The sequence below is a fragment of the Vombatus ursinus genome, unplaced genomic scaffold, assembly GCF_900497805.2.
Source record: "Vombatus ursinus unplaced genomic scaffold, bare-nosed wombat genome assembly UNPS02014179.1, whole genome shotgun sequence".
Classification (NCBI taxonomy): domain Eukaryota; kingdom Metazoa; phylum Chordata; class Mammalia; order Diprotodontia; family Vombatidae; genus Vombatus; species Vombatus ursinus.
The window spans coordinates 836,813-848,539 of NW_020953957.1; the positions used below are offsets into that span (position 1 = coordinate 836,813).

The window sequence follows — 11,727 nt, forward strand, 5'->3', positions numbered from 1 at the left end:
TCTGGTTTGCTTTTTTACATGTGAGACTTAGGACTTTTGTGGTGTTCTGTGTTCTGTGTTTTACTGTAGCTGTGGTACAGACTTTCCGAAACCTGGTCTGGCTTTGTCCTCAGTGCACGGAGGCTGTGTGTCAGGCCCTGCCTGGCTGTGAGGAGAACATTCAGGATAGCGAGGTATAGGCTCAGCCTTGGTTTCTTCGAGGAGGAGGGTGGGATGCTTGCAACTGTGCTCACTGAGCTTGTTTTACAGCCCCTTCCCAACTAGGGTCTAAAATGGGATCTTTTAGAATGAATTTGTATGTTTGAATCACAAATAACTTGCTATAATTGTGCTCCGGAGCAGTTTGGGGCCATATGTTTTTGAGAATTCCACTGTCTTCCTCTAGCCTTTGGAGTAATTTTAGTAAGGTAATTTAGTGAGGGAGCTGTGTGGCATAGTGGATAGAATACAGGATGTGAAGTCAGGAAGATGTGGGCTCGAATTCTTCCTCAGATAGTTACTAGCTGTTCCATCCTGGGCAAGTCATACCTTTGGCAGCCTCAGTTTCCTTATCTGTAAAATGGGATAATTATGGTACCTACCTTCCAGGTTGTTGGGAAGATCAAATGAGATATATGTAAAACAGTTTGCAAACCTTAAAGCACTATATAAACATTAGCGATTGTTGTTACTGTTGTTAGTAAAGTTCATTTGGCAGTCATTAGGCACACGGGCCTCAAAGCTTAGGAAACCATCCTGCCAAATAAACCCAGGCCCTGGGAGCCTTAAGCAGCACTCTCCTACTTAGTCGCTTCTGCATGGTGGCATATCTGCCTCCTTTATGGCAGGCTCTGGTGGAGAGAATCAGCAGCCATAGCCAAACTAGAAGATTATACATTTTCCCCTGTGCTGGAAGAGGCAGAGCTGATGGTCATCTGTCGCTTCATGTCCTGCACTTTACCGGCCTCTTCTTACTTCCTTGACTCCCTAGGGAAAGCAGGCGCTGATCTGGCTCCTTGGCGTCCATGGGGAAATAATCCCGAATGCTCCATATGTGTTGGAGGACTTTGTGGAAAACGTGAAGGCAGAGACATTTCCAGCAGTTAAGATGGAGTTATTGACAGCACTGCTGCGCCTCTTTCTCTCCCGGCCTGCCGAGTGCCAAGATATGCTGGGACGTCTGCTATATTACTGCCTAGGTGGGTCCCTTGAGAGGAGCAGCCCCCGCCTTGAACCCGCAGTGACAGGCTCTCTGGCCTGGGCTTATTGGCTCTGAGGAGAACCTGATTATTCAGCCTTCCTGGCTCTTCTTCCCTTTCTTGCTTTCAGTTTTTTCTCCCCCTTCTGTTTTCCTTTTTTCATGTTTACATTAGAATGGAATATGTTGGCATGAGGATGGTGAGAGAATGTTAAAGTCATCTGTATCTCTTTGATTTTCTCTCCTAGAGGAGGAAAAGGATATGGCAGTAAGGGACCGAGGGCTCTTCTACTATCGCCTTCTCTTAACTGGCATTGATGAAGTGAAGCGAATCCTGTGTAGCCCCAAGTCTGACCCTTCTCTTGGGCTCCTGGAAGACCAAGCAGAAAGACCTGTGAATAGCTGGGTCTCTGAGTTCAACACATTAGTGCCAATGTATAGCAAAGCATGCTGGGCAGCTATCTCTTCATCTCAGGTGTCAGAGCCTCATGGCCCTGAACCTTCTGGAAATGGAGTCCTTTCTGCATCAGGTAAAAACTTTTAGGGGGTCTTAGTACCTATATTATTACCCTACCGTGATATGTTAAATATGGGACAGCTTTTATTATTTTTCTGATTGAGAAAAGTTCATGTAAGTGAAGCCACCAGTATACTTCAGAGTACTGGTTATTAAACATATTTCCAAGGATGAAAAATGCCTTATACTTTTAGAGATTTGGGCATTTGAACATGTCTGTTAGAGAAGATTCTGTTTCTTTTCATTTTAGGATCCTTGGTTTTGGAGAACAAAGAGGAGCTGCAACCTCTGTGTGACTCTGGATCTTTCCTTCTGGTCCCTAATGGCCAACTAACTGCTGAGCAGTTTGAGAAAACTTGGCTAAGCCTGGAAGTGGCCCACCAAGAAGTTTTACCCTGGCAAGGAGTAGCCCATCCTGACACCATCCAGACAGCTCTGCAAGTGGTGAACATCCAGGCCATTGCCCTGAGCAAGGCCGGTGTCCAGCCCTGGAAGGCCTACTTTAGTGCCCAGGATGGTGCAGGCTGCCTCTTTCTAACAGAACTGCTATTAGATCCTGAGCCATCACAAGTGCATCTCTCAGTGAAGCAAAGCCAGGCCAAGGCAGAGGCCCTAAACAGCTTTATTTCTGTATTAAAAACTGTGATTGGGACAATCGTGGGCATAAAATCTTGATAGATTCTTGCTGCCTTTTGTAAGGAGGCATAAATAATGATCCGAGTTTGCCATTTGTTCTCTGATTCCTTAAGTTTGAATAATATTAGAGGAAAGAGAAGGTAGAAATCCAAGAATCAGGATTCTTGGGTGGGTTTTAAGGTCATTCCTTCTATGGTCAGAAGACTTCACATCTCTACATTGGTGTCATGAAGCTTCATTCAAGATAGTAAGAGATGTAGGCAGAGATGTAGAAGTAATTCAAGTGTTTTGCTGTTTAGGATCATGAAATCTTAGTGCTGGAAGGATCTTCATCATTATCTCTCCAGCTGCCTCATGTCATAGATGAGAAAGACCCAGGGGGAGGGTCTGATTGGCCCTAAAGCACATGTCTAGCAAGTGTCCGAGCCAGGCCTGGAACCCAGGTTCTTGACCTGATCCAATTCTCTTTCATGCCACAAAGCTGTTCCCTTGTATCAGGTGCTTGAGGCAGGTGGTGCAAGCACACTGCCCCATCTTATTGATGAGGGATCTTGCTGCTCAGAAAGGTGAAGTCACCTATCAGGTTCACACAGTGAGTCATCAGGCTTTTTGAGCCTTCCACTACACAAAGGAGAGCATAAAGTCATTCTGGTGGAGGCTTGAGCATTGTTTCTAATTAGACATGAGGGTCTATCTAGATCCAGGCCTGCATCATTTCCTAATATTAATGGACACTGATCTCCTTGAAAGTATCTAAGTATTTAGATGCTAGTAACTAGTTTTTCCCCCCACTGTGTTTTTCATTATCTAATCAATTGTATGGAAAACATTAGAAATCCACTTGGATCATGGGTTCCGTAGGTTAAAGGTATAGAGATCAGCCCTAGGGCTGCTTCTTTCATGTTTTGAATTGCTCAGAAAACAAAATAAAACCAATGCCTAAATGTTAATCTAAAGTATGAAGAGAATGAGGTTATGCCAACAGAGTACTGCTCTAGCAGCTTCTCCCAAGCTGAAAGGACCTTAAGCCTATGCTAAGCCTAGGACCTGAGCCTTGATGCTTTCAGCTGGTGAAGACCAGTCTGTCCAAGTGCCCTAGAGGCCCAGCACCTCTCAAGACGGAGACAGCCTAATGTGGGAAGTGCTAGATGGGAGAGGTGGCATGAATCAACCAGAAGTTATTAAATCCACGTCTGTTTTTGTGCCAGGATCTTGGGTCCTGGGGACATGCAAATAAAATTAAACCACCCTTGCCCCCAAGGAGTTTATATTCTGTTAGGGGAGACAGCATGCACACATATAAGTATATACAAAGTAAATACAAGGTAATTTGGTGGGGAAAAGGCATTAGCAACTCAGGATTGTGCTTGAGCTTAGTTCTGAAGGAAATTCAGTGGTGAAGAGGGAATGCATCCCTGGCATTGAGAATAACCCATGCAAGAGACAGAGTATTGTTTGTGAGGAACAGTAAGAACCAGTTTGGCTAGGCTGGTAAGTGCATGAAGGGAGCATTATATAATGGGCTGTAACCAGGTCATAAAGGCCTTTAAATGGGTTCCTTTTCACTCTGGAGGTAATGAGGAGCCAGAAGAGTTAATTGAGCGAGTGAGTGACTTGGCCAGAACCGTGCTTTAGGAAAACAAGTTTGCCCACTATGTGGAGGACGGATTGGAAAGAAAAGAATCTTGAGGCAGGGAGATAAATTAGAAGGTGACTGGATAGTCTTGGAGAGGTAATGAGGGCTTAAACCAAGGTGTTGGCCTGTGAGTGGAGGAGAGGCAACTGATGCAAGAGACATTGTAGAGCAAGACTTGGCAACTAATTGGATATGTGCCAGGAAAGAGTGCGGAGTCCAGGATGACTCCTGGGTTGTGAACCTGGGTGATCAGGAGAATGGCAGTGTCCAGAGTGGAAATAGGAAAGTTTAGAGGGAGGGGTGGAGCTGAGGGAAAAGAAGAGTTCCATTTCAGACTTGGAGTGTTTGATTTAACAGCTAGTATTTTATATATCCACTTTAAAACATGCATCTGGGACCAGAGCTAGGGGAAGAGGCTAGGGCTGAATAGATTTGGGAGACAACCACATAGAGATGATAATTGAAGCCAAGAGAGTCGATGAGATCACCCAGAGCATTTAGAGAGGAGAGGGCCTTGGAGTATACTTCCAGGGGTGGGGATGGGTTATACTTGATCATCCAGCAAAACAGACTAAGAGCTCAGACAGGCCAAAGTAGACAGTGTCACAAACACTGGAGAAGGAGAGAGACTAGGAGGAGAGGGTGTTGGGCAGTGTGGAAATACTTCTCAGAGAGGTCAAGAAAGATTAGGATTAAGAAAAAGTCATCAGATTTTTTTTTTATTTTTTTATTTTTTGGTGAGGCAATCAAGGTTAAGTGATTTGCCCAGAGTCACACAACTAGTAAGTGTGAAGTGTCTGAGGCTGGATTTGAACTCAGGTCCTCTTGACTCCAAGGCCTCTGTCCACTGGACCACCTAGCTGCCCCTTGGATTTCGTAACTAAGGTTTCACTGGCATTTTTGAAGAGATCAGTTTCAGCTGAGAGATGAAATTAGAAGCCAGGCTGCCAAAGGTTGAAAAGTGAGAAGAGCTGGGTGTGGTGGCATCTAATCTTTGCTCCTGGGGAGGCTGAGGCTCTGGATTTCTGAGTTGCAGTTGGCCTAAAGCCCATTGGGTGTCTGCACTCAATATGGTAAACCTCCAGGAATGGGGACAGGGGCACCAGGCTGCCTAAGGAGGGGTCAGGTGACCCATGGAGGGAACAGGAGGTCAAAGCTTTCATGCTGTTCAATAATGGAATGCAGTTTGTGAGTAGCTGCTTCATTTCTAGCGAGGTAAGCTAGGAAGACCTACTCTCAGAAGTGGGGGCGAGGTGGGGGGAGGGGAGGAAAGATAGTGGAGGCAAGGAGAGTTTTTAGGACCTTGGATGTGAAAGGGAGGAAAGATATCGGGGAAAAAGTCTAGTGTTAGTGAATTGATGGATAAAAATTAAAAGTCGTAATTAATGTCGAACTGAAGAAACTATAGCTCAGCTGTTGAATAATGATGAATCAACATTAATTATGTAAGCTTTTGGGAAGATAAAGCCCTTTTTGGTTACTTCTAGATATTAGAAGAGGAGGGCAACTAGGTGGTGCAGTGGATAGAGCACTGGCACTGAAGTCAGGAGGACCTGAGTTCAAATCTGCCCTCAGACCAAACACTTGACACTTACTAGCTGTGTGACCCTGGGCAAGTCACTTAACTCCAATTGTCTTAAAAGAAATAAAAATAGATATTAGAAGAGGCACAGAAGATAAGTTACATTTAAATATGTATGAATATATATATACATATATATATAATCTACATACATACACACTGTACTATGTGTATATATTAAATAGAAAAGTTATCCAGAATAAGGACTGATTTCTATTCACCTCTACTACTTTATACTAATTTATAAGGAAAGTAATCAAGACTTAAATAACCTTTAGAGTTAATTCTTTAGTACTCCCCCATAGGAATACATTTGTTTGTTTATGGCTTTACTGTTGTAAGTAAATTAATATTAACCTTTTTTTAATCTCTGAGGTTAGCTTATACTGTGAGAATACAAAGTTTCTTTTCATATCTACATCACTGAGTCAGTAAGCACCGTTTAGTAAACATCTACAATGGGCAGAAACACTGGGAAGTTGTAGAGGTAATTAAGTGTAGTCCCTGACTTTGAGGAAGTTAAAATCTTTTTTATTTAAATAGCCATATGTCATTTTATTAATTAACCTCTTCCACCCAGCATATCACTGGAGATAATCTGCATATGGAATTGCATTTTTTTCTTTTTTAAGAATTTTTATTAGGGGAAGCTAGGTGGCACAGTGGATAGAGCACTGGCCCTTAAGTCAGGAAGACCTAAGTTCAAATCTGGCCTCAGACCAAACACTTGACACTTAATAAGCTCTGTGACCCTGGGCAAGTCACTTAACCCCAATTGCCTAAAAAAAAAGAATTTTTATTTTATTTTTTTCTCAATTACATGTAAAAACAATTTTTTAACATTTTTTTTAATATTTTTGAGTTCCAAATTCCCTCCCTCATTCCCTTTCCCCTCCTTGAGAAGGCAAGCACTTTGATATAGATTATACATGTGTAGTCATATAAAACATTTCCATATTAGGCATGTTACAAAAGAGAAGGCAGACAAAAAACAAGAAAAAGAAAAAGTGAAAAACAGTATGCTTTGATCTCTATTCAGACTTATCAATTCTTCCTCTGGAGGTGAATAGCATTTTTCATCATAAGTCCTTCAGAGTTATCTTGTATCATTATATCGATAAGAATAGCTAAGTCATTCACAGTTGATCGTACAATATTGCTTTTACTGTAGACAACGTTTGGTCCTCACTTCACTTTGCATCAGTTCATATAAGTCTTCCCAGATTTTCCTGAAACCATTCTGCTCATCAATTATAGCACAATAGTATTCCATCACAATCAAATATCACAGTTTGTTCAGGCATTCCCCAACTGATGGACATCCTCTCACTTTTTAATTCTTTGCCACCACAAAAAGAGCTGCTATAAATATTTTTGTACTATAGGAACTTCTTTTCCTTTGATCTCTTTGGGATACAGGCCTAGTAGTAGTATTACTTGGTCAAAGGGTATGCACAGTTTGATAGCCCTTTGGGTATAGTTCCAAATTGTTCGCCAGAATGGTGGTATCAGTTTACAACTTCACCAATAGTGGATTAGTGTCCCAATTTTCCCACATTCCTTCCAACATTTTCTGTCATATTAGCCAGTCTGATAGGTGTGAGGTGGCACCTCAGAGTTGTTTTAATTTGCATTTCTCTAATCAATAGTGATTTAGAGCATTTTTTCATATAACTATAGACAGCTTTGATTTCTTCTGAAAACTTCCTATTCATATCCTTTGACCATTTATCAATTGGGAATGACTCATATTCTTGTAAATTTGACTTAGTTCTCTATGTATTTGAGAAATGAGGCCTTTATCAGAAAGATTTGCTGTAAAAATTTTTTCCCCAGTTTTTTGCTTTCTTTCTAAACTTGGTTGCACTGGCTTTATGTAAAAAATTTTTTATTTAATGTAATCATAATTATCCATTTTACATCCTGTAATGCTATCTATTTCTTGTTTGATCATAAATTCTTCCTTTATACGTAGATCTGACAGGTAAACTATTCCATTCTCCCCTAATTTGCTTATGGTATTCCCCTTTATGTCTGTGTCCTTCTGTCTAAATCATGTACCCATTTTAACTTTATCTTGGTATATGGTGTGAGATGTTGGTCTATACCTAGTTTCTGCCAATCTGAATATGTGCTTGGCTCTCTGTTCCTGTAACCTTCTAACCTTTGTAGCTGAAGCTGCTCTATATGAATAACAATAATAATAGCTAGCATGTATATATAGTGCTTTAAGGTTTCCAAAATGCTTTACATGTTATTTCATTTGATCCTTATAACAACCATGGGAAGTAGGTTCTATTACTATCTCCATTTTGCAACTGAGGCAGCCAGATGTTAGGTGATTTGCCCAGGATCACGTAGCTGGTAAATGTCTGAGGCCAGGTTTGAACTCCAGTCTTCCTGACTCCAGGGCCATCACTTTATGCACTGGGCCACCTAGCTTCCTAGTTTCAGCCCTGTCCCAGACTATGGGACCAATCCTACCACTGGATGGGAAAATGGCATCTTAGACTAATAGATAAGGGCTTCAGCCTTGCTATTTACTGCTCCTTCTCTGGCTTGGTTCTAGTAAACACTGGTTTTTGCCTTACTCTTTGGAATCAACTTCTGCCTCTTACCCCTGAGTTCCAGTAACTGCCCCTACCTCGTTTCTCTCCTTTATATACCAATTCCTCTAAGACTAAAGCCATGCCTCTCCCCTACCCCTGACCTTAGAAAGTATTAGGATACAGTCTCTAAACTCCTGCTACCTGCTGCTGGGTCTTCTTAGTCCAACAGAGGATCTTTTGTCTCCTTACTGTTGACAAGCCTAGACACCCTCCTACTTCCTGATACTGCTTTGATGCCCCACCTCCTCCCCTCATGTCCTCTCTGCCACTATACATCTGTCAGACCTCTAGGTCCTGCCCATCCCATTTGACCTATATGTCCTCTCATTAAATGCTGCTTTTGTGCCAGGGTGACCCCAAAAGTCCAGGTGAAAAAATGGATTCAACAGAACCATAAGGAGGTAATTTTCCTGCTTTATGCTATTGTATCTTTCTTCACCATAACTAACCTTTACCTTAGGTGTTTGTAATTTGGCAGTTCATGGATCCCTGAGAGTGTGATGAAAACCTTTTCTTCCTGGGTATGGTAACAGGTGTTGAGCTAAGAAGACTTACTAATTATTTGCTACTTCCATGCCATGACAATTTCTGTGTTTAAATACATTGTGTTCACATTCATCAAGAGTTGTTACTGTGTGTCTCTTAGGATTATATGATTTAGAGCTGGAAGAGGCCTTAGACATCATCTACTTTCATCCTCTCATTTTACAGATGAGTAAACTGAGGTTCAGAGAGATGAAAAGACTTGTCCCAAGGTCCAACAAATGGTGCAGCAGCAGAGTCAGGATATAAACCCATGCCTTCTGTCTTTAAATCCAGCAGGCTTTCCCACTACATCAGGGTACCACCACCTTATATTTCAATAATGTTTTACCAATTTTCACTGTTTCCCCATACATTAGCTCATTTAGTCATTCATAGGATCATACATTTACAGGTGGAAGAAGACTCAGAAAAAATTAGTACAAGCCCCTCATTTTACAAAGGAGGAAACTGAGGTCCACCAGAGGTCAAGTGACTAGTCATATGGGTGATATGTGTCAGATTTTTTGTTGGGTCATTTTTCAGTCATGTCCAACTCTCCATGACTCCATTTGGGGTTTTCTTGGCAAAGATACTGGAGTGGTTTACCATTTCCTTCTCCATCTTATTTTACAGATGAAGAAACTGAGGCAAACAGGGTTAAGTGACTTACCCAAGGTCACACAGCTAGTTAGTGTCTTATGTCAGATTTGAACTCAGGAAGACTCATCTTCCTGATTCCAAACCAGGCACTTTATCCACTGGGCCACCTAAATGGCCCAGAGATCCTACTGCTATATATATACCAAAATATTCATAGCACCGCTTTCTGCGGGGACAAAGAACTGGAAACAAAGTAGTTGGACTTGCAAACTTGGATTTGGTTGATGTGTTACTTAGTTTTTCTGAACTGGTTTTTTTCTCTTTCTTTTTTTTGTTCTTTTTTTCTCCTTCCTTCCTTCCTTTCTTTTTCTTTCATTCTTTCTTTCCTTCTTTCCTTCTTTCTTTGTCATAAGAGATGGCTTTCTGGGAATGGAATGGATATGAGAAATAAGGGTGATGTAAAAACAAAATATATCAAAATAATTTAAAAAAAATAGATGCTCGTTATTGGGAAATGGCTAAACAAATTATTGCATGTGAATGCAATGGAATATCATACCATAAGAAATATATTGAAAGAAAAATTTAAAGAATTCAGAAATTTGGGAAGACATGAAATGATTCAGAATAAAATAACCAGAGTCAGGAAAACAATATACATAGTAACTAGAACAGTGTAAACAGCAGGGCAGCTGGGTGGCATGGTGGATAGAGCACTGGCCCTGTAGTCGGGAGGACCTGGGTTCGGATCCAGCCTCAGACACATGGCACTTACTGGCTGTGTGACCCTGGGCAGGTCACTTAACCCCAATTGCCTCACCAAAAAACAAAATAAGAACAGTATAAACAGAAAGTATTAAAAAATGAAACTGAGTGTTATAAAATTATAATAACCAATCTTGGCCCCTGAGAAGAACCAAGCAAAGTCTGGTCCTTTCCTTCTTTGGAGAGGTGGAGGACCATGGATGTGGAATATATCATACACTATCAGATTTGGCTAATGTATTGGTTGATTTTATTGAAGTGCTTCACTCTCCCGCCCCCCCTTTCCTTTAAGTGATATAAAAAACAGAAAGCATCAATGAAATTAATTTTTAAAAATTCTTAAAGATTAAAAAGATAAAATGTTTACCCTTAAAACATGGGTACTGATAGCAAAAGTATACATGCTACAGAAAATGCCACATTATGGAATACTATTGTGCTATAAGAAATGATGAACAGGCTGACTTCAGAAAAACCTGGAAAGACTTGTATGGACTGACGGCTGAGTAAAGTGAGCAGAACCAAGAGAACGTTGTACAGAATGACAGCCACGTTGCGTGATGACTAATATTGATAAACTTAACCCTTCCTGGCAATACAAGGGTCTAAGACATCTCCAGAGGCCATGTGATGGAAAATGCTATCCACACCCAAAGAAAGAACTATGAAAGCCAAATTGCTAATTTTTTTCTCTTCTGTTGAGTTTTGTTTCCTCTTTCTGATAGTTCCTCCTATTGGTTTTAATTTCTACTTACAACATCACTAATGTGAAAATATGTTTAATATGAATGTAAATGTATAGCCTATATCAGATTGTGTGCCATCTTGGGGAGGGTGGTGGGGAGGAAGGGGGAGAAAAATTTTAAACTCAAAAGCATATGGAAGTGATTATTGATAAATCAAAATAAATTAATAAAAAAATGCCACACTATAGTTGTGGAAGTATATGAAGCACCTCTTTTTTAGTTCAAATGAAGATATTAAGAATTTAATATTTCTCTAGTCTAAAAGTTTTTTCAAGACTTTTCCTTGTTTGAAAGTGTAGAAGTCCAAGAAGAGAAGGCCTTTCTTAGAGAAATAGCTTAAGGTCCATAATCTGTGTTAATTCTTATCTAGTTGGGATCATTGCCTCCCTACAACCATGAAGTGATTGGCCCATCTAAGAGCAGTATCCTTTTTTGCATTCAAGGTTATGATATGGATCAGAAGAAAGAAGCCCTTTCAGCCCTCGAGGGGAGTGGTCAAGGGTGAAATTGAGTAGTGACTGTTCTAGAATGTTAACCCCAAACTGTATTTTAACATTGTATTATGATTTCCTTGTTTAAGATTTTTATCAATGTTACCTCAAATCATCTCAGGGTAGAGACAGAGGGGAGTTTCTAAACTCGAAATTGCTTGGCTATAGAATAATGATAAATAAGACTGTTTCTTGTATCAAAAATGAGAAATGCGGTAATTATATATCTACATCTCTCTATCTATATGCATATAATATATTTTTCTTTGATATAGTCTAACTGTCTGGAGGACGTCACATTATTGGAACAATGGCTAAGAAGGAATAGAGAGATGGTATGATATTGTGGAAACAGCACTAGCTTTGTAGTCAAAGGACACGGACTTAAATACCAGCTTTGCTACTTATTACCCATGTGACATTGGACAGGTTATCTAAAATCT

General features: G+C 40.6%; 1 protein-coding gene across 6 annotated transcripts in view; it reads left to right on the forward strand.

Moving 5' to 3' along the window:
- The window catches only part of AP4B1 (adaptor related protein complex 4 subunit beta 1), a 9,459-nt gene extending 7,085 nt beyond the window's left edge, over positions 1 to 2,374 (forward strand). For all 6 annotated transcript variants that reach the window (XM_027860374.1, XM_027860373.1, XM_027860371.1 and 3 more), the window contains exons 8-11: positions 70 to 173; positions 971 to 1,178; positions 1,426 to 1,707; positions 1,945 to 2,374. In XM_027860374.1, coding sequence (XP_027716175.1) covers positions 70 to 173; positions 971 to 1,178; positions 1,426 to 1,707; positions 1,945 to 2,369 — 1,019 coding nt within the window. In that variant the 3' untranslated portion in view covers positions 2,370 to 2,374. The remainder of the gene's footprint in view (positions 1 to 69; positions 174 to 970; positions 1,179 to 1,425; positions 1,708 to 1,944) is intronic.
- The last annotated feature ends 9,353 nt before the right edge of the window (positions 2,375 to 11,727 follow it).